This window comes from Cherax quadricarinatus, chromosome 84, assembly GCF_038502225.1.
Source record: "Cherax quadricarinatus isolate ZL_2023a chromosome 84, ASM3850222v1, whole genome shotgun sequence".
Lineage (NCBI taxonomy): Eukaryota > Metazoa > Arthropoda > Malacostraca > Decapoda > Parastacidae > Cherax > Cherax quadricarinatus.
In genome coordinates this window covers 13485670-13513660 of record NC_091375.1, presented here as the reverse complement: position 1 = coordinate 13513660, position 27991 = coordinate 13485670, and the positions used below count along the sequence as shown (strand labels likewise).

Here is a 27991-nt window from a genome sequence, read left to right as displayed (position 1 = left end):
AGTTCGAAGCTAAGGACCTGTCACCTGTTTTGAAAATAGGTATCACATTTGCCATTTTCCACTTATCTGGCACCATGCCAGTTTGTAGTGATATGTTGAAAAGATTAGCCAAAGGTGTGCTAAGCTCCTCTTTACATTCCTTTAGAACCCTTGCATACAGTTCATCAGGGCCTGGGGATTTGTTAGGTTTTAATTTATCTATTTGCCTAAGGACCATGTCACTTGTGACCCTAATAGTGCACAGTTTATTATCGTCCTGTTCTACATAATTTATCATTACTGGAATATCGCTGGTATCCTCCTGTGTAAAAACTGAGAGGAAGTATGTGTTAAAAATTCTACACATTTCCTTATCACTGTCAGTGAGCTGACCCGAGGAACTTTTGAGTGGGCCTATCTTGTCCCTGATCTTACTTCTGTATACCTGAAAGAATCCTTTTGGGTTAGTCTTCGATTCTCTTGCAACTTTAACCTCATAATCTCTTTTTGCTTTTCTAATTCCCTTTTTTATTTCTCTCTTTAACTGAATATATCGATTTCTCAATTGCCCCTCTCCTCTTTTGATTTGCCTATATATGCCTCTCTTTTGACCAATCAGATATTTTAATCTATTGTTCATCCATTTAGGATCATTTTTGTTTGATCTGATTTCCCTATTTGGAACATAATTTGACTGAGCAGCTAGAACTATGCCCTGGAAAGCATCATATCGGCAACCATCACCACCTACCTGACCCTTAGTCAGGTCATTCCAGTTCAGCCCACCTAAGTAATTTTTCAGTCCTATGAAATCAGCCAAGCGAAAGTCAGGGACGGAGACTTGATTGCCATTATTAGGGGAATTCCATGATATATTAAAACTGAGTGATTTGTGATCACTTTCCCCAAGCTCATCATTAACCTCAAGATTATTAATTAGTGTTTCCCTACTGGCAAGAACCAAGTCAAGGAGGTTATTTCCCCTAGTTGGCTCTGTCACAAACTGTTTTAAAAAACAATCCTGGATCGTATCAAGAAAGTCACCTGACTCTAAATTTCCTGTCAAATTGCTCCAGTCAATCTGTCTATAGTTGAAATCTCCCATTAGCACAACATTTTCGTATGTAGATGCCTTACGAATTTCGTCCCATAGAAGTTTACTGCACTCCCTATCAAGATTTGGGGCCCTGTAAATCACACCCAAAATTAGTTTTTCTCGGCCCTCGAGAAGCTGTAACCAAACAGATTCAGTGGCTGACGCTTCTAATTTAATATCTTGTCTAACACAACAATTTAAATTGTCTCTGACATACATCGCTACTCCACCACCTTTCCTGTGCAAGAAAGGTATAAAATACCGACAATATGAAAGTTAAGACACATGTGCAACATCTGGATATCTTTATTGTAGTAGACGTTTCGCCATCCAGTGGCTTTATCAATACAGATTCTAGGACATAATAGGAAGACAGTAGAACTATATACAAAAGATGAGGTAATCAGTCCCTCGGCCTTGGAGTTAGTGTTCACAGCACTCTCCTCCACCACGATGCTGTGAACACTAACTCCGAGGCCGAGGGACTGATTACCTCATCTTTTGTATATAGTTCTACTGTCTTCCTATTATGTCCTAGAATCTGTATTGATAAAGCCACTGGATGGCGAAACGTCTACTACAATAAAGATATCCAGATGTTGCACATGTGTCTTAACTTTCACCACCTTTCCTGTTGACCCTGTCAGTGTGGAATAATTTATAGCCTTGTATGTGACATTCAGAGGGCATCTCTCTATCTTTCAGATTGAGCCAGGTCTCTGTTATAGCAATAATATCTATGTTTCCTGCACTTGCAATTAATCTTAGCTCATCTATCTTATTTCTTACACTCCTGCTATTAGTATAGTAAACCTTAAGGGAGCTAGTCCCTTGCTGCCCTTTGCTGTCCCCCTTTGTTTGCTGACCTGATCTATTGTCTTTATTTATAACTTCATGCTGAATGCCTTTTATACATTTACTGTTTCCAACCCAAGTGTTGCAACCTGCTTGTTTCCCACACACACCCATACCTCTATCTTCCATCAGTTTAAAATCATAGGCATTTCACCAATGGCCTTCTCAATCGAGTCTGCAAGTGATACCACCCCAGCCCCAGAGAGATGTACCCCATCCCTTGCATACATATCATGTTTGCCATAAAAGTTGTTCCAGTTGTCAATGAATGGGATTGCAAGTTCCTTGCAGTATCTGTCTAGCCAGCAATTTACACCAATTGCCCTAGACAACCATTCATTTCCTACTCCCCTTCTAGGCAAGATGCTACATATGATTGGGATCCCTCCCTTAGACTTAATGAAATCTATAGCTGACCTGTACTTATCTAGCAGCTCTTCTCTCCTACCCTTCCCAATATCATTTCCACCAGCACTGAGACAGATAATGGGCTTGCTCCCATTACCTGACATGATATTATCCAGCCTGTTGACAATGTCCCCAACACCAGCTCCAGGGAAGCACACTCTATCTCTCATCTTCTTATTCCTATTACAAAAAGCACGGTCAATGTATCTTACCTGAGAGTCACCAACCACAAGAATGCGCTTACCTCCATTAGCAGGGGCAGTAGTACCCTTACCTTCACTGGCCACTGAAGTACATTCATCCTGAAGAACAGAGAAGCGATTTCCTACCTTCAGATCTTCACTCTTAACTTTCCTGACTCTGATGCGCCTTCCATTACTGTGAACTACTCGCCACTTGTAGCAGGTGCTGGGCTGCACCTCACTGCTGGTAGCCGTTGCTGCCTCCCCAACTACAGCCTCCTCACAGCGAGAGACAGACTGCACCTCGCTGCTAGAAGCCTCATTCCCCACAACTCCAGCCACCTCACACTCTCTCCCAGACCCATTGAGGTGGACCTTCAGCCTCCTAATCTCCTCCTGGAGAAGCAAGACCTCCTCCTTCAACTCTCCAACCTCAATTTTTAAAACACTGCAGAAGCAAGCCATGCTTTGTAACCGTCCACACTAATCCCCAAAGCAGCTCAGGGTCTGTGACCTCACGTGACGACTGACCACTGAGTAATAATAATAATAATAATATCTATATTTCTACGAGTACATGTACAAGGTATACAGGCCTAGCTGACATCAATAACATACTACTATATAGAAAGTCGATTGTTATCAGAGCATCCTGGGACAAAACTGACCTAATTTGCGGGAAATGCTTAGGCTTTCTCTACAGTAGTATGCTGTATAGCCCTTGTGGCTTAGCGCTTCTTTTTTGATTATAATAATAATCTACAGTAGTATGTCACTGATGTCAGCTATGGTCTGTATACCTTGTACATGTACTCGTAGAAATATAGATGTTATATATATTATATTGGTGGTGCAAAGGTGACGCGCAGTTTTCTTGACCCTCGTGTATCGATGTGTATATATGCTGAGAGTTCAATGTAATTCCTATTTAGGGATTACAATGTTCCTGGTTGGTGGGTAGGTTAGGTTCGTCAGGAAACAGGACAAATGTTTCCTGACGCGGGTCTTAGTCAGATGATGACCCGCCTTTGGAGCTTTTGGTCATCTGACCGAGGCCTTCCACTGGCTTACCGGTCCACCCCTTTAAAAATTATGGTCATTTATAACCATTGTTTTTTTTTCCTGGTTGGTGGTGAACAAATGACGTGAACTTTAACGACCCTTGTGTAGTTGATAGGGGTACAACCCCATTAACCAGCCAACCAAGGGTGTTGCTTTTTGTGTTACAGTGTATTGCTTCTTGTGTTACAGTGTTGCTTGTGTTGCAGGGTGTTGCTTCCTGTACTACAGGGTGTTTCACTCGTAGGAGGCCCCGAGTTATCGTTTACTATATACAAACAAGACGGTTGCAACTATGGGAGTACCAACTCGGGGCTTCCTACGAGTGAACTACCCTGTACTAACAGCATAGGCTCAAGCTCCTGGGCCATCCTATAACATCTAAATCTGTAACGAATTGGAAAAACCCATTTCACTTTAAGCTTTGAGTGTCAGTTCTTGGTATTCTCTCTTGCTTAATTTAAGACAGATATTCAACTTCAAAAAATAAGATAAGATAGTGCTTTGTGAGACCCACGGCAGATAAGATAGTCAGTTCCTGCCTCCCACGCTGGAAAACCAATCGTCAACAGGATATATATACACCAAGAGATGTATATTTTTCATTGTGTATATATATATATATACACCGAGAGATGCATATTTCTGTGTATATACACATATCAGTGTATACAATAATTGCTAACGAGCGACACAATATGCAAAATGACCACAGGGGGAGTTGAATGATTGTCACACGAAAGGCCTAGAGCTATTTTTCCATATCAGTGTATATACACAGAGAGGTGTATATATGTGTATATACAATGGAAGCTTATTTTAATCCCAATTTTAAGGTTTCTTGACTGGTGAACAGATGGCATGCAGTATTAACGGCCAGTAAATAGACTTTAATCCTCATTAACCAATCAATCACCCATTACAAATTATCATTCACCCCGGATATAACGTACTTCCACTGGGGAATCCCACTTACCAGTGACAATTCTTTCGGCTGCTGCACTTCCCCTCACCTGACGTCAATATATCAGCGCCAATCATCAGATTCTTGAAGACTATAATGCTCTTCAGCAACTCCAAGACTGAGGGACTGATAACCTCATCTTTTGTATATAATTCTACTGTTTTTCTATTACAACCTTGAATTTGTTGGTGAAACGTCTACAAGAGATCCAGCTGCTACACATGTGTCTAACTCTTCATTATGTTAGCAAATAGCACAACTACTAATGGCAGATGTACAAAGAACTGCAACCTCGTCTTAAGAGAAGAAGAGCTTCCAGGAGATATTAAGGGACTTTAGATATGTAACACTAAACTGAATCAGCTTCCATGGAAGACTGAAATGCTGTTACAAGCATGTCATACAGCTGAATATAACTGCATGGTTTAACAATCCATTTGAGCATTTACTGCCTGACATTTGACAAGGTTAAATCATACCACGGGCGGGATTTGAACCCGTGGCCAGAGAGTCTCAAAACTTGAGCTAGAGTTCGCCATGGCCACGCTAGCTGGAGATTAGTCTGTAAAAACTTGCATTTGTGGTCACAGTGGTGCCTATGCTAACCTTCCTAAGGTGAAGAAATATACCTAGTTGGACGAATCTTATTGTGGCTAGCTGGTCCAGTGGCTAACGCGACGGTCTGGAGTATTGAGACTCTGACCGCGGGTTCAAATCCCGCCCGTGGTATGGTTTGTTTGCAATCGTGAGTCATTTGACAAGGTTAATAGTGACAATCTCTGATATATTTCTCAACATTTGAATACTAAGTATAGTGCTAATCTGTATTGTTCTACCAATGGTGCTAGAGGCATCAAGCTTCCTCCTCATATTAAGACCATTGGTAATTTTTGGTCAGTTAAGAATAAGTCTCAAGGCTTTGTTTTGTATTAGCTCCAAGGGCAGGAGAGACCTGTCTTGGGTGACGCTAACACAGGCGAGGATAACGACACGTACGTAACAACGATAACGACACGTACGTAACAACGATAACGACACGTACGTAACAACGATAATGACACGTACGTAACAACGATAATGACACGTACGTAACAACGATAACGACACGTACGTAACAACGATAACGACACGTACGTAACAACGATAACGACACGTACGCAACAACGATAACGACACGTACGTAACAACGATAATGACACGTACGTAACAACGATAACGACACGTACGTAACAACGATAACGACACGTACGTAACAACGATAATGACACGTACGTAACAACGATAACGACACGTACGCAACGATAACGACACGTACGCAACAAGGACAACAACACGTACGCACAACTGAAGACACTGAGAAAATGCTTCGCCACGTATTTTCTCATCATACGAGGTATCATATAAACTACTACACTGGTTGATAGATTAGACACATGTAAAACACTTGAGTATCTTTACTGAGGAAACGTTTCGTCACACAGTGACTTCATTAGTCCAATACAAAGAAGAATGATAAAGATCAGGAGTTTGGGGTAATCAGTCCCTCAGCCTGGAGTTGATGTAATCAGTCCATCGATCTTGAAAAGAATACAGGATATGTGTGAAGAATTGGCTTATATACTGTAGACAGGTGAGGTGAAGCGTTTGTAGGCGGCATCACAGTGGACAAACTCACATTCTTATCTTCACCATTCTGCATCTGTATACAGGACTGATGAAGTCACTGTGTGGCGAAACGTTTCCTCCATAAAGATGCTGCACATGTGTCTAATTTATCAATTTGTCGGTTCTCTGAACCATTGATCAACTCTACTAGTACAGTGATGACAGGGTTGTTGGTTCTCTGAACCACTGATCAACTCTACTAGTGCACTGGTGACAGGGTTGTTGGTTCTCTGAACCACTGATCAACTCGACTAGTGCACTGGTGACAGGGTTGTTGGTTCTCTGAACCACTGATCAACTCGACTAGTGCACTGGTGACAGGGTTGTTGGTTCTCTGAACCACTGATCAACTCTACTAGTGCACTGGTGACAGGGTTGTTGGTTCTCTGAACCACTGATCAACTCTACTAGTACACTGATGACAGGGTTGTTGGTTCTTTGAACCACTGATCAACTCTACTAGTGCACTGGTGACAGGGTTGTCAAGTTGCTTATTTTTGACCCAGTCTTTGACAAAGATTAAACAGGTACCAAGTATCTGAGTCATCGTCAATCCTACCTTGATAACAGGCAGAGCAATACACATGGCAGGTGTTTCCCCTGTTGTATCACTGTTGTTACTGTTGCATCACTGTTATTCCTGTTGCATCACTTTTGATCCTGTTGTATCACTTGTTCCTGTTGTATCACTGTTGTTCCTGTTGTATCACTTGTTCCTGTTGGGAAACTCTCTTGCCCGCTTTCTGAAGTCGGCAATGAGGTGAAGAGAGGCAGCGTGTGAGGTATCCCCGCTTCTCTTGCAGGAACTGTGGGTTGTAAATCCTCTTTACGACAGCTTCTCGTACCGCCTCGCTGGTTCTATTGTCGTGAAAGAAACAGGATTCATTTTTCCTATGTTGGATTGCTGGTCCCATTGCTCCCCCAGGGGAAATGGGGATGAGGGTTGGTTGATTAGGTTTAAAATCTGTCTACTACACGAGGATCATTAAGATTGCATGCCTCCTGCTTATCACCAGTCACTAATACTTTAAATCCTTAAAACGCGGATTGAAGTATAACTATCAATGTATATACACTGAGGGATATACATCTCTCATTGTATATCCTGTTGGCTTAGTTTAGGTTAGTTTTGTCAGAAAGCAGGACAGGTGTTTCCTGGCGCTGGTCTTAGTCATTTGATGACCCACAGATGAAGCTTTTAGTGTGGATATTATAGTCACTTGAAGTGAGACGTCTGTGCATTTTTGGGAATACCACCATTGAATGAATGATTGTAAATGTTGACCTTTTTTTCGTGGGGGGGAGGGGGGGTCAACTTGGTGGGAGACGTCCGAAGTGGTCCAAAATATTATTATTATTATTATTATTATTATTATTATTATTATTATTATTATTAATTATTGTTAAACACAATAAAACAAAAATGGAAAATGGCTGCCTTCCATGTTATGAGTAATCCTGACCCAGGAAACACCAGGCAACAGTCTCCCCGATCCCTAAATCTTAAGTGGAGAGGCTAGGTGCTATGCCTCGAACCTTGCAAGAACAACTAGGTGCATACAAACACACACATAACACACACACACACAAATACACACACACACACACACACACACACACACACACACACACACACACACACACACACACACACACACACACACACACACACACACACACAAGGAGCCGTGATTCGAGCCCCGCAACCACAATTAGGTGAGTACATAACTGCACTCAAGAGAAAACGGGAAGAGGGAACAGGAAGTTAAACAAGAAAATAGGAAATAGGGAAGAATGACTCAGCCAAGAGGAGTGGAGGAAGTAACGGGAGTTTTCTGTTTACCAACAGAAGGATGAAGGAAGCAAGCGTAGATGACAAGAAAGAAGGAAGTGGATGAGAAGAAGAAGAAAGCTAGAAGAGAGAAATGGGCGGAGCAGAAACACCGAAATGAGAAAGAGAAGCAGATGACAAGAAGGGGAAGACAAGGGAGAAGTGTAGAGAAGAAATGATGGAAATGATGAAGAATACATGAGAAGGTGAAGGAAACATGAAACAAAGTAATAACGGTAAGTATTGTTCCTTGTTTAGTTGTTTATTTGTTTTAAAATTAGTTATCACACACACACACACACACACACACACACACACACACACACACACACACACACACACACACACACACACACACACATACACACAGACACACAGACACACACACATACACATACACACACACACACACACACACACACACACACACACACACACACACACACACACACACACACACACACAAGAGTACGATGAGAGCAATAGAGCGATGGTTGACACACTGGCTAGAGTGGCCAGAAGAGCTCATGCATGCAGGGCAAAGCTCCTGATCATGGGTGACTTTAACCACAAGGAGATAGATTGGGAGAACTTGGACCCACATGGGGGCCAAGATACTTGGAGGGCTAAGATGATGGAGGTGGTACTGGAGAACTTCATGTACCAACACGTAAGGGACACTACAAGAGAGAGAGGAGAGGATGAACCAGCAAGGCTGGACTTAGTATTCACCTTCAGTAGTGCAGATATCGAGGACATCACATATGAAAGACCCCTTGGGGCCAGTGACCATGTGGTTGTAAGCTTAGAATACACAGTAGAGCTACAAGTGGAGGGAGAAGCAGGAAGGCCAGGACGAATGAAGCCAAACTACAAGAAAGGGGACTACACAGGAATGAGGAACTACCTGAACGGGGTTCAGTGGGACAGAGAACTGGCAGGGAAGCCAGTTAATGAGATGATGGAATATGTAGCAATAAAATGCAAGGAGGCTGAGGAGAGGTTTGTACCCAAGGGTAACAGGAGTAATGAAAAAGCCAGGATGAGCCCATGGTTTACCCAAAGGTGCAGGGAGGCAAAAACCAAGTGTGCTAGGGAATGGAAGAAATATAGAAGGCAAAGGACCCAGGAGAATAAGGAGAACAGTCATAGAGCCAGAAATGAATATGCACAGATAAGAAGGGAGGCCCAAAGACAATATGAAAATGACATAGCAACGAAAGCCAAATCTGACCCGAAACTGTTGTACAGCCACATCAGGAGGAAAACAACAGTCAAGGACCAGGTAATCAGGCTAAGGAAGGAAGGAGGAGAGACAACAGGAAATGACCGGGAAGTATGTGAAGAACTCAACAAGAGATTCAAAGAAGTGTTCAAAGAGGAGACAGAAGGGACTCCAGAAAGACGGAGAGGTGGGGCACACCACCAAGTGCTGGACACAGTGCACACAACCGAGGAAGAAGTGAAGAGGCTTCTGAGTGAGCTAGATACCTCAAAGGCAATGGGGCCAGATAACATCTCCCCATGGGTATTGAGAGAGGGAGCAGAGGCGCTATGTGTACCCCTAACAACAATATTCAATACATCTATCGAAACAGGGAGATTGCCTGAGGCATGGAAGACAGCAAATGTAGTCCCAATCTTTAAAAAAGGAGACAGACATGAAGCATTAAACTACAGACCAGTGTCACTGACATGTATAGTATGCAAAATCATGGAGAAGATTATCAGGAGAAGAGTGGTGGAACACCTAGAAAGGAATGATCTCATCAACAGCAGCCAGCATGGTTTCAGGGACGGGAAATCCTGTGTCACAAACCTACTGGAGTTCTATGACATGGTGACAGCAGTAAGACAAGAGAGAGAGGGGTGGGTGGATTGCATTTTCTTGGACTGCAAGAAGGCGTTTGACACAGTTCCACACAAGAGATTGGTGCAAAAACTGGAGGACCAAGCAGGGATAACAGGGAAGGCACTACAATGGATCAGGGAATACTTGTCAGGAAGACAGCAGCGAGTCATGGTACGTGGCGAGGTGTCAGAGTGGGCACCTGTGACCAGCGGGGTCCCGCAGGGGTCAGTCCTAGGACCAGTGCTGTTTCTGGTATTTGTGAACGACATGACGGAAGGAATAGACTCTGAGGTGTCCCTGTTTGCAGATGACGTGAAGTTGATGAGAAGAATACACTCGATCGAAGACCAGGCAGAACTACAAAGGGATCTGGACAGGCTGCAGAACTGGTCCAGCAATTGGCTCCTGGAGTTCAATCCCACCAAGTGCAAAGTCATGAAGATTGGGGAAGGGCAAAGAAGGCCGCAGACGGAGTACAGTCTAGGGGGTCAGAGACTACAAACCTCACTCAAGGAAAAAGATCTTGGGGTGAGTATAACACCAGGCACATCTCCTGAAGCGCACATCAACCAAATAACTGCTGCAGCATATGGGCGCCTAGCAAACCTCAGAACAGCATTCCGACATCTTAATAAGGAATCGTTCAGGACCCTGTACACCGTATACGTTAGGCCCATATTGGAGTATGCGGCACCAGTTTGGAACCCACACCTAGCCAAGCACGTAAAGAAACTAGAGAAAGTGCAAAGGGTTGCAACAAGACTAGTCCCAGAGCTAAGAGGTATGTCCTACGAGGAGAGGTTAAGGGAAATCAACCTGACGACACTGGAGGACAGGAGAGATAGGGGGGACATGATACCAACATACAAAATACTGAGAGGAATTGACAAGGTGGACAAAGACAGGATGTTCCAGAGATTGGACACAGTAACAAGGGGACACAGTTGGAAGCTAAAGACACAGATGAATCACAGGGATGTTAGGAAGTATTTCTTCAGCCACAGAGTAGTCAGTAAGTTGAATAGTTTGGGAAGCGATGTAGTGGAGGCAGGATCCATACATAGCTTTAAGCAGAGGTATGATAAAGCTCACGGCTCAGGGAGAGTGACCTAGTGGCGATCAGTGAAGAGGCGGGGCCAGGAGCTCGGACTCGACCCCCGCAACCTCAACTAGGTGAGTACAACTAGGTGAGTACACACACACACACAGGTCAGGGAGAGAGAGGACCTAGTAGCAATCAGCGAAGAGGCGGGGCCAGGAGCTCTGACTCGACCCCTGCAACCACAAATAGGTGAGTAGGTGAGTACACACACACACACACATATATATACACAGGTACTGACCACTTTGTATACATGTACGTAAGGTGGAGGGTGTCAAATGTATTACTGGTGACTAACACTTGAGGGGGGATTAACACTTGGTGACTAACACTTGAAGGTGACTAACACTTGATGGTGACTAACACTTGAGGGGGATTAACACTTGGTGACTAACACTTGAAGGTGACTAACACTTGATGGTGACTAACACTTGAGGGGGATTAACACTTGGTGACTAACACTTGAAGGTGACTAACACTTGATGGTGACTAACACTGGAGGGGGATTAACACTTGGTGACTAACACTTGAAGGTGACTAACACTTGATGGTGACTAACACTTGATGGTGACTAACACTTGAAGGTGACTAACACTTGATGGTGACTAACACTTGATGGTGACTAACACTTGAAGGTGACTAACACTTGATGGTGACTAACACTTGAAGGTGACTAACACTTGATGGTGACTAACACTTGCTGGTGACTAACACTTGATGGTGACTAACACTTGAAGGTGACTAACACTTGATGGTGACTAACACTTGATGGTGACTAACACTTGATGGTGACTAACACTTGATGGTAACACTTGACTAACACTTGAAGGTGACTAACACTTGATGGTGACTAACACTTGATGGTGACTAACACTTGATGGTGACTAACACTTGAAGGTGACTAACACTTGATGGTGACTAACACTTGATGGTGACTAACACTTGAAGGTGACTAACACTTGATGGTGACTAACACTTGATGGTGACTAACACTTGATGGTGACTAACACTTGATGGTGACTAACACTTGATGGTGACTAACACTTGAAGGTGACTAACACTTGATGGTGACTAACACTTGATGGTGACTAACACTTGATGGTGACTAACACTTGATGGTGACTAACACTTGATGGTGACTAACACTTGAAGGTGACTAACACTTGATGGTGACTAACACTTGATGGTGACTAACACTTGAAGGTGACTAACACTTGATGGTGACTAACACATGATGGTGACTAACACTTGATGGTGACTAACACTTGAAGGTGACTAACACTTGATGGTGACTAACACTTGATGGTGACTAACACTTGATGGTGACTAACACTTGAAGGTGACTAACACTTGATGGTGACTAACACTTGATGGTGACTAACACTTGATGGTGACTAACACTTGATGGTGACTAACATTTCATGGTGACTAACACTTGATGGTGACTAACATTTGATGGTGACTAACACTTGATGGTGACTAACACTTGATGGTGACTAACACTTGATGGTGACTAACACTTGATGGTGACTAACACTTGATGGTGACTAACATTTGATGGTGACTAACACTTGATGGTGACTAACACTTGATGGTGACTAACACTTGATGGTGACTAACACTTGATGGTGACTAACACTTGATGGTGACTAACACTTGATGGTGACTAACACTTGATGGTGACTAACACTTGATGGTGACTAACACTTGATGGTGACTAACATTTGATGGTGACTAACACTTGATGGTGACTAACACTTGATGGTGACTAACATTTGATGGTGACTAACACTTGATGGTGACTAACACTTGATGGTGATGAACACTTGATGCTGACTAACACTTGAGGGGAAACTAACACTTGAGGGGGACTAACACTTGAGGGGGATTAACACTTGAGGGGAACTAATACTTGAGGGGGACTAACACTTGAGGGTCGCCTCGTGTCGTGTGTAAATACAAAATTTTTCTAATGCTCAACGTGCTCAGTTCACAGCAGGAGGAACCCAAGTTCGATTTCCAGGCTAAAGAGAAGCTGCTCAAGACTCCTTGCATCTATTGCCGCTCTTAACCTAGCAGACAATAGGTGCTTAGTGTTTTAGTAGACTGTTGTGGGTGGCACTGTGCAGAGTGGCAGTGCATGACACACAACAGAGCTTTGAATAGTGACGAGGCAGTATAACACCTGTGTACACTGTAAAAGGCAGCATAACACCTGTGTACACTGTAAAAGGCAGCATAACACCTGTGTACACTGTAAAAGGCAGTATAACACCTGTGTACACTGTAAAAGGCAGTATAACACCTGTGTACACTGTAAAAGGCAGCATAACACTTGTGTACACTGTAAAAGACAGTATAACACCTGTGTACACTGTAAAAGGCAGTATAACACCTGTGTACACTGTAAAAGGCAGTATAGCACCTGTGTACACTGTAAAAGACAGTATAACACCTGTGTACACTGTAAAAGGCAGTATAACACCTGTGTACACTGTAAAAGGCAGTATAGCACCTGTGTACACTGTAAAAGACAGTATAGCACCTGTGTACACTGTAAAAGGCAGCATAACACCTGTGTACACTGTAAAAGGCAGTATAACACCTGTGTACACTGTAAAAGACAGTATAGCACCTGTGTACACTGTAAAAGGCAGCATAACACCTGTGTACACTGTAAAAGGCAGCATAACACCTGTGTACACTGTAAAAGGCAGCATAACACCTGTGTACACTGTAAAAGACAGTATAGCACCTGTGTACACTGTAAAAGGCAGCATAACACCTGTGTACACTGTAAAATGCAGCATAACACCTGTGTACACTGTAAAAGGCAGCATAACACCTGTGTACACTGTAAAAGACAGTATAGCACCTGTGTACACTGTAAAAGGCAGCATAACACCTGTGTACACTGTAAAAGGCAGTATAACACCTGTGTACACTGTAAAAGACAGTATAGCACCTGTGTACACTGTAAAAGGCAGCATAACACCTGTGTACACTGTAAAAGGCAGTATAACACCTGTGTACACTGTAAAAGGCAGCATAACACTTGTGTACACTGTAAAAGGCAGCATAACACCTGTGTACACTGTAAAAGGCAGTATAACACCTGTGTACACTGTAAAAGGCAGCATAACACCTGTGTACACTGTAAAAGGCAGTATAACACCTGTGTACACTCTGTAAAATACAAAAACGTAAGAACATAAGAAAGAACACTGCAGCAGGACTACTAGCTCACCTACTGGTCTAAGCCAGTCAGGTTCAACTCACCTACTGGTCTAAGCCAGTCAGGTTCAACTCACCTACTGGTCTAAGCCAGTCAGGTTCAACTCACCTACTGGTCTAAGCCAGTCAGGTTCAACTCACCTACTGGTCTAAGCCAGTCAGGTTCAACTCACCTACTGGTCTAAGCCAGTCAGGTTCAACTCACCTACTGGTCTAAGCCAGTCAGGTTCAACTCACCTACTGGTCTAAGCCAGTCAGGTTCAACTCACCTACTGGTCTAAGCCAGTCAGGTTCAACTCACCTACTGGTCTAAGCCAGTCAGGTTCAACTCACCTACTGGTCTAAGTCAGTCAGGTTCAACTCACCTACTGGTCTAAGCCAGTCAGGTTCAACTCACCTACTGGTCTAAGCCAGTCAGGTTCAACTCACCTACTGGTCTAAGCCAGTCAGGTTCAACTCACCTACTGGTCTAAGCCAGTCAGGTTCAACTCACCTACTGGTCTAAGCCAGTCAGGTTCAACTCACCTACTGGTCTAAGCCAGTCAGGTTCAACTCACCTACTGGTCTAAGCCAGTCAGGTTCAACTCACCTACTGGTCTAAGCCAGTCAGGTTCAACTCACCTACTGGTCTAAGCCAGTCAGGTTCAACTCACCTACTGGTCTAAGCCAGTCAGGTTCAACTCACCTACTGGTCTAAGCCAGTCAGGTTCAACTCACCTACTGGTCTAAGTCAGTCAGGTTCAACTCACCTACTGGTCTAAGCCAGTCAGGTTCAACTCACCTACTGGTCTAAGCCAGTCAGGTTCAACTCACCTACTGGTCTAAGCCAGTCAGGTTCAACTCACCTACTGGTCTAAGTCAGTCAGGTTCAACTCACCTACTGGTCTAAGTCAGTCAGGTTCAACTCACCTACTGGTCTAAGCCAGTCAGGTTTAAGTCACTTACTGGTCTAAGCCAGTCAGGTTCAACTCACCTACTGGTCTAAGTCAGTCAGGTTCAACTCACCTACTGGTCTAAGACAGTCAGATTCAAGTCACTTACTGGCCTAAGCCAGTCAGGTCCAATTCACACCCGCCCACACCCACTCATGTATTTGTCTAAACCTCTTTTTAAAACTACACAACGTTTTAGTGTAAATGGCAGAATATCACCTGTTTACACTCTGTAAAAGTGTAAAACAAAAGAGGACTGGCGTACGAACCCGGCAGACTTTCCTATTCTCTCAGACAATACACAAATATATAAAGATATTTCTTCCTGTTTACTGCCACTTTGAAGCGTTATTTCTCCTATGCCGCTATTTTGAAAAAGCCTTTTTTATAGTCTGATCATGTCACGTACTTACAAATGCAAGAAAGTCCCTCAAAATGAGGTAAAGTCGACCAATTCTTAAATTAGTTCAAGGTCCAGGTAGCCCGGCAAGATGGCGGATGTGACACGTGACGCGCGCCAGTTTTGGCGCCAAACTGGCAGCGTCAGGCAGCAAACACCACCACATCCACATCCGCAGAAACTTTCTCTCCTAAGCGGCCCGGATGTTGGCCATACCAGGATTTGTAACTAACGGAATAATTACCAGTTTATTAGAGGTAATTCGAGTGAACGAAGTGTAGAGCTGAGTCAACAGGGAGACGCCAGAGAGCGCTTACACTGTAGGTTATCAAGTTGTTAAAGTATCGAGTGTAACTGTTATTAGCGTTCACCTCCCTCCTCGCAACCTCTCTCATGGACTAACATTTCTAGAATAATCTAAATCAAGTGGCACGAATGAGAGGCTGATAAGCTTCCCGATAAGCGATATCGGAGGGCGATAAGCTGGCAGTCATGTTTGTTCGTCTCTTGACGTAGGTACCAGGATACCGCCTTGCCCACCTGCCCTCATGCCCGCAGCCTCAAGGCTCACCTGGGCATGGTCCAGAGCCTGACTGTGGCACTTAATAACACTGCACTGATGGCTCTCTCACTTTCTCGTCCCTAGCGGTCGAGAAATACTAGTGGTCGGACTAATATAAAGGTTATTATTTAACGGCTGGTGTAAGGGAGAGTGAGTTCTATGACAAGGAGACAAAGCGACCACAACACATCAAGAACACTGGTGATTACGTGGGGGAAGAGGGAAGGGGGTTCTTGTGCCTGGTTCCCCCTCCCTGGGGCAAGAATGGGGGTGGCACTACCCCCTACACCCCCAACATTGACAACCTCCTGGAAAGGTGCAACACCTGCCTGTGTCTTCCACACACACACACGACCCACTCCATCTCCCTCAACACCTGACTTCCTTCCGACCTCCAGCAGGCTTCCGGCCTCCAACAAGCAGCGGTGAGGAAGGAAAGCGAGTCTGAGGGCGCACAGGTGAGCCCCTCTGCCTCTCACCTGCCTCACCTCCCCCCCATCTCTCCCAGGCAGCGGGAGGGACATGAGTTAGTCGTAGTCAGTACTCCAGGCCCATCACAGCGCTTACTGGTAAGTCCAGGAGGACTTTTCTCACCCTAAACCTCATTCCAGATCTTCCAGACTTCCCAGATCTTATAGATCTTCCAGTCTTACAAACCATGTTCATATACCTCACACAGTAACCCACAGAATTCCAGCAGCATCCTCACCTCTTCCTCTCTGTCCATCCTCGACGTTCCAGGATCCAGAGATATGCTGGAACGCCTTAATTATCCCACGAGGGAAAAGATAGTACTGGAAAGATTAATGCTTTTATCGTTTTATCTCCCGGGGAATATAATGACTGTTCCTCAGCTCGACAGATCCGCTATCGGTCATATCTGTATGTGAGCACACACTAAAATCTTATCTCATTCAACTATCACATCGAGGCAAAGCTCCCTGGAACTATCAGCCTATAAGAGAGCCTCTTCAACCATAGCTGCTGGAAGGTGCCGCATTCCAGCTATAGGCGGCCGCAGAAATGGAGAATGCGCGACCCCAGCCGCGGTGGCACCCGCCCCTCCAGAGCGACCCATGGCCAGCAACAAGTGGCACCCAGCTGCAGTGCCACACACATGTGCCATATTCACGGTCTCTCACAGTGTTGTTATTATATAGTGCCAGGCACCTTGAATAAATAAAATAGTGAACATTTACAGTGCCCAGGGCAAAGCTTATCATATACAGTGCGATACTCTTTATGGCACACTCAATGCAACATTGCATGTAGCAAAGTGATATTTAGGATGTAATTAAGTGCTACGCTAGGAGTGTCATTGTGCCACATTTACAGTGCCACACTTGATCTAATATTTAAAGTGTAACGACCACAGTGCCATTCCTCAGCATACATCTCACAGTGCCACACTCTTACTTGTCCTTTGAGTGCCGATTACCATGTACGGTCAGTGCAATTCACATGTCCAACCAAAAAAGGTATATGTGCCATTCCTAGTGCACAGTGCCACTTGTGCCATTCCTCGTGCACAGTGCCACTTGTACCATTCTTCGTGCACACTGCCAGTCTTGTAATTTCTCACACAGTGCCAGTTTCATGATGTTATTCCTAGTTACTAGAACACAGTGTTATTCCTAGTTATTAGCACAGTGCCACTTATAGTTACTAGCAGTGCCATTCCTAGTTACTAGCAGTGCTATTCATAATTACTAGCAGTGCCATCCATAGTTACTAGTAGTCAGTCTCACAGTGCCATTCCTAGTTACTAGCACAGTGTCAGTCTCACAGTGCCATTCCTAGTTACTAGCACAGTGTCAAGTCTCAAAGTGCCATTCCTAGTTACTAGCAATGTCAGATTCACAGGCTATTCTTAGTTATTAGCACAGTGCCATTCCTTGTTACTAGCAAAGTGTCAGTTTCACAGTGCCACTCCTAGTTACTAGCACAGTGCCAGTCTCACAGTGCCATTCCTCGTTACTAGCACAGTGTCAGTCTCACAGTGTCATTCACAGTTATGGATCTGTAAGTTGATAAGTGTTGTTACTACTATGTTGTGTACACTGTGTTACTGCTATGTTGTGTGTACTGTGTTACTGCTATGTTGTGTACACTGTGTTACTGTTATGTTGTGTGTACTGTGTTACTGTTATGTTGTGTACACTGTGTTATGTTATGTTGTGTGTACTGTGTTACTATGTTGTGTGTACTGTGTTACTGTTATGTTGCGTACCCTGTGTTACTGTTATAAGAACATAAGAAAGGAGGAACACTGCAGCAGGCCTGTTGGCCCATACTAGGCAGGTCCTTTAGAATTCATCCCACTAACAAAAATTTGACCAACCCAATTTTCAATGCTACCCAAGAAATAAGCTCTGATGTGCAAGTCCCTCTCAAATCCAACCCTTCCCACTCATGTATTTATCCAACCTAAATTTGAAACTACACAAAGTCCTAGCCTCAATAACCCAACTAGGTAGACTGTTCCACTCATCAACTACCCTATTTCCAAACCAATACTTTCCTATGTCCTTTCTAAATCTAAACTTATCTAATTTAAATCCATTACTGCGGGTTCTCTCTTGGAGAGATATCCTCAAGACCTTGTTAATATCCCCTTTATTAATACCTATCCTCCACTTATACACTTCGATCAGGTCTCCCCTCATTCTTCGTCTAACAAGTGAATGTAACTTAAGAGTCTTCAATCTTTCTTCATAAGGAAGATTTCTAATGCTATGTATTAATTTAGTCATCCTACGCTGAATGTTTTCTAACGAATTTATGTCCATTCTGTAATATGGAGACCAGAACTGAGCTGCATAATCTAGGTGAGGCCTTACTAATGATGTATAAAGCTGCAGTATGACCTCTGGACTTCTGTTGCTTACACTTCTTGATATAAATCCCAGTAATCTATTTGCCTTATTACGTACGCTTAGGCATTGCTGTCTTGGTTTAAGGTTGCCGCTTACCATAACCCCCAAGTCCTTTTCGCAATCTGTATGGCTAAGTTCTACATTATTTAACTTATAAGTGCTAGGGTTATGGACACTTCCGAGCTTCAGAACCTTGCATTTATCTACATTGAACTGCATCTGCCACTTTTCTGACCAAGAGTAGAGTTTGTCTAAATCCTCCTGAAGTTCCCTAACATCTACTTTTGAATCAATTATCCTACCTATCTTCGTGTCATCGGCGAATTTGCTCATATCACTAGTAATTCCTTCATCAAGATCATTGATATATATTATAAACAACAACGGGCCCAAGACTGATCCCTGTGGAACGCCACTTGTTACTGATCCCCACTCGGATTTAACCCCATTTATGGACACTCTCTGCTTCCTGTCTGTGAGCCATGATTCGATCCACGAGAGCACTCTTCCCCCAATGCCATGGGCTGCTACTTTCTTCAACAGTCTTTGGTGCGGAACTCTATCAAATGCCTTACTAAAATCTAAGTAAATAATATCAAATTCTTTATCGTGGTCAACAGCCTCAAAAGCTTTACTGAAAAAAGTTAATAAATTAGTTAGACAAGACCGGCCTCTTGTGAATCCATGCTGAGTATCATTAATCAAGCTATGCTTATCGAGATGGCTTCTTATAATTTCAGCTATAATTGACTCTAGTAATTTGCCTACAATTGAGGTCAGGCTTATTGGGCGGTAATTTGACGGTAACGACTTGTCCCCTGTTTTAAAAATAGGAATTACATTAGCCATCTTCCACATATCAGACACTACACCTGTTTGAAGAGATAAATTAAAAATATTAGTTAATGGTTCACAGACTTCCATTTTGCATTCCTTTAGAACCCTTGAAAAAACCTCATCAGGACCCGGTGACTTATTTTGCTTCAGTCGGTCTATCTGCTTCACAACCATTTCACTAGTGACTATGATGTTACATAATTTATCTTCTTCTGGCCCACTATAAAAATTAATTACCGGAACACTACTAGTGTCTTCCTGTGTAAAAACCGAGAGAAAATAATTATTTAAAATCGAGCACATTTCTTTCTCTTTGTCAGTAAGATGCCCATAGTTATTTTTAAGGGGACCTATCTTATCTCTGACTTTTGTTCTATATACCTGGAAAAAACTTTTTGGGTTAGTTTTAGAATCCCTAGCAACTTTAATTTCATAGTCCCTTTTAGCTTTTCTTATCCCCTTTTTAATGTCCCTCTTAGTGTCAATATACTGGTTCATAAGATGACCCTCGCCTCTTTTGATACGCCTATAAATTCCTTTCTTATGCCCTAGTAGATATTTCAGCCTATTATTCATCCATTTTGGGTCATTTCTATTTGATCTAATTTCTTTATAAGGGATAAATGTTCTTTGAGCAGCATGTATTGTGTTCAGAAAACTGTCATATTGATAGCTCTCTTCGTTACCCCAGTCAACAGATGATAAGTGTTCTCTAAGCCCATCGTAATCTGCTAAGCGAAAATCTGGGACTGTTACTGAGTTATCCCTACTATCATACTTCCATTCAATTCTAAATGTAATTGATTTGTGGTCGCTAGCACCCAGTTCTTCTGAAACTTCTAAATTATTAACAAGGGATTCATTGTTTGCCAGAACTAAGTCAAGCAGGTTATTCCCCCTTGTAGGTTCTGTCACAAACTGCTTCAGAAAGCAATCCTGAACTACTTCTAAGAAGTCGTATGATTCTAAATTCCCAGTCAAGAAATTCCAATCAATATGACTAAAGTTAAAGTCTCCTAGAATTACTACATTATCGTGCCTTGTGGCCCTAACAATTTCCTCCCATAGTAGTCTTCCCTGGTCCCTATCTAAATTTGGGGGACGGTATATCACACCTAAAGTTAATTTTTCATGCCCCTCTGAAAATTCTATCCAAACAGACTCTGTATGTGTTACTTCAGACTTAATACCCGTTTTAATGCAACAGTTCAAGCGATCTCGGACATACAATGCCACCCCACCCCCCTTCCCGATACTTCTATCTACTTGGAACAATTTGAAACCCTGAATGTGACATTCTGCAGGCATGTCCCGACTTTTTGAATTAAACCACGTCTCAGTAATGGCAAATACATCTATGTTACCTGCACTAGCAACTAGCCTCAACTCGTCCATCTTATTCCTAGCACTGCGACTAAACCTATTACTGTCCTTGTCAATTAGTGCCAATGGCCTTCCGATATCCACCTCATTTTGCCTATTACTAGTTCTCCTAGTACTCATATTACTACCCTGAGACTTCACAGTTTTCCCGCAGAAACCCATACCACTAACTATTCCTAGTTTAAAGACCTAACAGCTCCCTCCACTGCGTTTGCCAGTGCTCCCACCCCACTCCTAGACAAGTGAACCCCATCCCTGGCATACATGTCATTTTTGCCATAGAAGAGGTCCCAGTTGTCAATGAATGTTACCGCATTTTCCTTACAGTATTTGTCCAGCCAGCAATTGACACCAATTGCTCTGGACAACCATTCATTTCCAACTCCTCTCCTTGGCAAAATGCCACATATGACAGGTTTCCCACCCTTCTTCCTAATTATCTCTATTGCTGACCTATACCTGCTAATCAGGTCCTCACTCCTACGTCTGCCAACATCGTTGCCTCCAGCACTGAGACAGATAATAGGATTGCTCCCATTACCTCTCATGATGTCATCCAGACGGCTAACAATATCCTTCATCCCAGCCCCAGGAAAACACACTCTCTGCCTCCTAATCCTATCCTTCAAACAGAATGCCCTATCCATGTACCTAATCTGACTATCCCCAACAACAACAATGTTTTTACCTTCCTTGGCGTCGTCTGTAGTGATGCTCCGAGTAGTCGACTCACATTCGCCAGGTAGCATTACACCACTTGTAGAATTCGTCATGACGTTCTCGATGGTCTTCGTTGGGGTTTCTAGGGATGTCTCACTCACGTCTGGCAATGTTGAGTGTACTGTGTTATTATGTTGTGTGTACTGTGTTACTGCTATGTTGTGTGTACTGTGTTACTGCTATGTTGTGTGTACTGTGTTACTGCTATGTTGTGTGTACTGTGTTACTGCTATGTTGTGTGTACTGTGTTACTATGTTGTGTGTACTGTGTTACTATGTTGTGTGTACTGTGTTACTATATTGTGTGTACTGTGTTACTGCTATGTTGTGTGTACTGTGTTACTGTTATGTTGTGTGTACTGTGTTACTATGTTGAGTGTACTGTGTTACTGTTATGTTGTGTGTACTGTGTTACTACGTTGTGTGTACTGTGTTACTGTTATGTTGTGTGTACTGTGTTACTATGTTGCGTGTAGTGTTACTATGTTGTGTGTACTGTGTTACTATGTTGTGTGTATTGTGTTACTATGTTGTGTGTATTGTGTTACTATGTTGTGTGTACTGTGTTACTATGTTGTGTGTACTGTCTTACTGTTATGTTGTGTGTACTGTGTTACTATGTTGTGTGTACTGTGTTACTATGTTGTGTGTACTGTGTTACTGTTATGTTGTGTGTACTGTGTTACTATATTGTGTGTACTGTGTTACTGTTATGTTGTGTGTACTGTGTTACTGTGTTGTGTGTACTGTGTTACTATGTTGTGTGTACTGTGTTACTATGTTGTGTGTACTGTGTTACTGTGTTGTGTGTACTGTGTGACTATGTTGTGTGTACTATGTTACTGTTATGTTGTGTGTACTGTGTTACAGTGATTGTGTGTACTGTGTTACAGTGATTGTGTGTACTGTGTTACAGTGATTGTGTGTACTGTATTACAGTGATTGTGTGTACTGTGTTACAGTGATTGTGTGTACTGTGTTACAGTGATTGTGTGTACTGTGTTACTGTGTTGTGTGTACTGTGTTACTATATTGTGTGTACTGTGTTACTGTTATGTTGTGTGTACTGTGTTACTGTGTTGTGTGTACTGTGTTACTATGTTGTGTGTACTGTGTTACTGTTATGTTGTGTGTACTGTGTTACTGTGTTGTGTGTACTGTGTTACTATATTGTGTGTACTGTGTTACTGTTATGTTGTGTGTACTGTGTTACTATATTGTGTGTACTGTGTTACTGCTATGTTGTGTGTACTGTGTTACTATGTTGTGTGTACTGTGTTACTATGTTGTGTGTACTGTGTTACTGCTATGTTGTGTGTACTGTGTTACTATGTTGTGTGTACTGTGTTACTGCTATGTTGTGTGTACTGTGTTACTATATTGTGTGTACTGTGTTACTATGTTGTGTGTACTGTGTTACTGCTATGTTGTGTGTACTGTGTTACTATGTTGTGTGTACTGTGTTACTGCTATGTTGTGTGTATTGTGTTACTGCTATGTTTTGTGTACTGTGTTACTATGTTGTGTGTACTGTGTTACTGCTATGTTGTGTGTACTGTGTTACTATATTGTGTGTACTGTGTTACTATGTTGTGTGTACTGTGTTACTGCTATGTTGTGTGTACTGTGTTACTATGTTGTGTGTACTGTGTTACTGCTATGTTGTGTGTATTGTGTTACTGCTATGTTTTGTGTACTGTGTTACTATGGTGTGTGTACTGTGTTACTATGTTTTGTGTACTGTGTTACTGCTATGTTGTGTGTACTGTGTTACTATGTTGTGTGTACTGTGTTACTGCTACGTTGTGTGTACTGTGTTACTATGTTGTGTGTACTGTGTTACTGCTATGTTGTGTGTACTGTGTTACTATGTTGTGTGTACTGTGTTACTGCTATGTTGTGTGTACTGTGTTACTATGTTGTGTGTACTGTGTTACTATGTTGTGTGTACTGTGTTACTATGTTGTGTGTACTGTGTTACTGCTATGTTGTGTGTACTGTGTTACTATGTTGTGTGTACTGTGTTACTGCTATGTTAAATGTGTTGCACTACAGTGTTCAACATGCTGTTGCTACTGTGCTAAACTGCTCTGTCATTGCTCTGTTACATCACCTGTTACTTCTGTGTTACATCTGCAGTTACTACTGTGTTAGCTACACTCTTTTCTATGTTACATCACTCTCGGTATTTTGTTCGTCAGAAGTGCAAATATTCTGTTGATGCTTATGTTACAGAATGACCCAGTTAGGGTGGGTGTAAGTGTAGGTGTGTGTGTACGTGTGCTAAGCCCAGGCTGTGATAACACCCACCTCATGTGTGGCAACATGTATGGCACCCACCTCATGTGGCAATCTGTGTGTCAACATGGGTTTCATTCTCATTTTACTCATATATCCCATGCCACAAGTATACCCCTCTAGCAGTCACATGTTCTGATACTCACCTGTCCGGGTACTCGCCTGTCCTGCACAGACCTGTCCGGGTACTCGCCTGTCCTGCACAGACCTGTCCTGGCACTCACCTGTCCTGCATAGACCTGTCCTGGCACTCAGCTGTCCTGCACAGACCTGTCCTGGCACTCAGCTGTCCTGCACAGACCTGTCCTGGCACTCACGTTCTGACACCTATCACCGACCTTTCCCTCATAGCTCAAATTACGTCAAGAACTTATTTTCATACTCAGGTTAGAGTTTCACCTTAAAGATTCACCTTAAAATTTCACCTTAGAAATTCAACTTCGAGTTGTGGATGAGTGGAACAAACTCCCGAGTACCGTCATAGAAGCTAAAACGTTGTGTAGTTTTAAAACTAGGTTTGATAAACGCATGAGTGGGTGTGGGTGGGTGTGAGCTGGACCTGACTAGCTTGTGCTAGCAGGTCTGATGCCGTGCTCTTTCCTTTAAGTGGATATGACCTGGACCTGACTATGTTGGGTCAGTGGCATAAGCCGGCAGGCGACTTGGACTTGCCTCACATGGGCCAGTAGGCCTGCTGCAGTGTCCCTTCTTTCTTACTTCTTATTGCCGTATTTGTTTTACAGGTGTAGTGTGTACACGTGGGAGCCCCCTGGAAGGAGACACAGAGAAAGAGACAGACAGAAATACACCACGAGATTCCCTAAAAAGTCAAGTCCTAGCTTCGAGTAACCTTTCCAGGGAGACCATTCACCAGCCAAGTCCTCCTCAAGACATTCCCAAACTCACATCCAGTTCACCACTTCAGAACCTCAATTAGCAATTGGAATTCCCTTCAAAATATTCCTCAGAACTCACAATACTGATCTGCCTTCTCGCTTGTAATCCCACCAACAACACAAAACAGAAATGCCGTCCTGTATTAAGGATGTTCGAGGTACAGAACTCTTGTAAAACCATTTTCACTTGGAACCTGTATTCTAAAGTTAGAAATATTATAACACCATAGACTATATTACATATATTACGAATTATGTTAATGCACTGAAACTTTGAATTAGAAGTCAAGAATTACTTTGAGACAGCAAGTTATTTCAAAAGCCCATCTGAAGGCAAAAGCTCAAGAATTACTAACAGAGCCTCAGATAAGAACTCTCAATTTAGAAACTTCAAATTTCTCGAAGACTTAATTCTAATTCTAAATGAGAATCTCGTAGAACGTTAGACAAAAAAGACAAATATATTTCCAATTGGACAAAATTGAAAGAGAGAACTTCCTGGCAAGTGTAGTGATTAACTCTCGCCTGAGTCTTCACCAAGAGAGCACTTTGGGACACTCTGCCACATCTTACTGAAAGCACACCGTATGTATCCTCCCATGAGACGCTATCTCTAGGGCTCCCGAGGAATACATACAGGGCGGTAGTCCAAGAAGAACGTTTTCAGAAGCCCAGGGATACATTATACCACCTGAAAATTGTCTCCAGGAGCCCAGGGATACATTCCACTTCGGAACCCGCAGTCAACATCGTAATCATCGAAGAAAGCCTGTGAAACCCCAAAGGTAAACTATAAAAAATAGCTTTGAAGCCTCAGTAAACATAGGTCACTCTGTTATGAGCACAGCCAATCAGACCTCCCTGACCTGACTAGTCCATCTTGCCTGACCTGACCACTCCATCTACAAGAGATCCCATTACTGAACCCAGCGGACCGGCCTCCCCCAACACCTTCCAGCAGACTGCTGAGCTGCGCAGCGCACCTGCTTCAGGTGACTATGAGTAGTGAGACCAGCAGTAGCGCGTCTCCCAACGGCGCCACACAGGAGACTGAAGGATCTCCACAAGGCCTGTCCTCCTCCTCCTCAGCTGTCCCACAACATGAAGGAGGCAGAAGGGTGGCCACCCCGGGGCTGCCTTCCACGGTGGTGTCGATTGAACCCTGGCATCAGCCCCAGCCAAGAGAACCCACACCCCAGGATCATCCCAGGTAAGACAGCGTGATAAATTAAGTCACTTGGGTATCTTAATTCTGAAAACGTTTCCTCAATCTAATGCAGAGAAGAATGGTTGAAGATCAGGAGACTGAGGTAATCAGTCCCTCAGTCTGATCTTCAACTCTTCTTCTCCATACTGGACTGAGGAAGCCACTAGTTGGCGAAACGTTTCCACAGGAAAGATACCCAAGTGTTGCACAAGTATCTAATTCATCAATCCTGTCGGTTCTCTTAACCATTTATCTAGAAGATATATATATTGTGTGTGTGTGTGTGTGTGTGTGTGTGTGTGTGTGTGTGTGTGTGTGTGTGTGTGTGTGTGTGTGTGTGTGTGTGTGTGTGTGTGTGTGTGTGTGTGTGTGTGTGTGCGTGTGTGTGTGAGCTTACCATGGTGTCTTTATTGGTGTTGATTCACTGCTCCTGGCCCCTTTTCTTGATCCCTAGTCTCAATACTCAGAAAAAAGCATGAAAATGATAATGAAATTATTCTCCCTTGCTGAACCTTATAAAGAAATCTTCAAGCTTTCTTACTTAGGAATGACAAAAGGACTTAAAACTCCACCTCGAGACTGTTGCCTGATTAAAGCTATCCTCTTCTACCTAGATTAAGGACTGTCATTTATTAGCTAGGGTTTCTGGAGTGATAGAAAAGCAGAAGGCTCTCTTCCAACCCTCCACCCACCCTTGACAGAAACTACTTTTCTACCCCAATTTAATACAGACTCGCTCCTTCCCGAAAATGATTTCTTGGTGCCTTGCCTCTTAGGACCTATCATGACTACTCTTACAGCTGTGTATGGAGTTCCTCTCTAAGGATCAATTACTGAAGTTACTGTCTATCTAACAAATACTTTGTCTCTGTAAATTGTTTACTGTAATTTTTACCACTGAACCTATCATTGCTTGTTAATTTTAAGTTAATTTTAAGCCTGCCCATAATGCTTTGCATACAAGGGGCTTTTGGCATGTACACCCAACTACTAATTCCTTGTACAACTATGTATCATGTCCTAATGAACTATTATTAATTATTATTATTATTATTATTATTATTATAATCTCTCTCCTTCACCGACTTTCATGGTGTAACACACGTGTGTGTGTGTTGAACCCCAACAGCCACTTATGACTATTCTTGCAGCATGTCCAAGCCCCTCACAGGGTGTGTACACTGAGAGGTGTATGTCTCTCAGTGTATATACACTGACAGTTTACTTTAACGACGTTTGTAAGTTATTAAAACTTTACTGGTGGTGAACAAGTTCTATACATGGTTAATGACCCTCGTGAGGTAGACAGGTTTCAAATTCCATTAACCAAACAATCAGGTCCCTTGTAACCGGCTTCTCTTTTTTTACCGTAATTATTATTCTCACTGACTTCACATCGTTAGCAAACAGCCAAAAAAAAAATAAATAAATAAAAAGAAACGCCTGTAAACTATGCAGGAAAATGGGAGGACTGGATGTCATGTTTAGTCACTGTGAAGGATACAGTTCTCTCTGGCAGTTTGTTTACAAATAACAAATGCATATTGCAGGGCTCCTAGTGTTGATGCTTCAGAGACCTCACTCGTTACATATGCCCATCCTAGTACCACCTCACCTACTGTAACTGCCTCGTAGCCTTCACCTGTTGTTTTA

The 27991-nt window shown here is 43.0% G+C and overlaps 1 protein-coding gene and 1 long non-coding RNA gene across 8 annotated transcripts in view; one reads left to right on the top strand and one right to left on the bottom strand.

Annotated features, from left to right (window-relative positions):
- Nucleotides 1-27991, top strand: part of LOC128704316 (uncharacterized) — a 102541-nt gene that overhangs the window by 4295 nt on the left and 70255 nt on the right. Inside the window, exons 2-3 of one of the 7 annotated variants that reach the window (XM_053799467.2) lie at nt 8058-8275; nt 24979-26341. In XM_053799467.2, coding sequence (XP_053655442.2) covers nt 26130-26341 — 212 coding nt within the window. In that variant the 5' untranslated portion in view covers nt 8058-8275; nt 24979-26129. Of the gene's footprint in view, nt 1-8057; nt 8276-16068; nt 16691-17024; nt 17255-17282; nt 17600-24978; nt 26342-27991 lie in introns of those variants that run through there. The other 6 variants (XM_053799466.2, XM_053799465.2, XM_053799471.2 and 3 more) reach the window with 6 other exon arrangements.
- The window catches only part of LOC128704321 (uncharacterized), a 199288-nt gene that overhangs the window by 126863 nt on the left and 44434 nt on the right, over nt 1-27991 (bottom strand). The window lies entirely within an intron of this gene.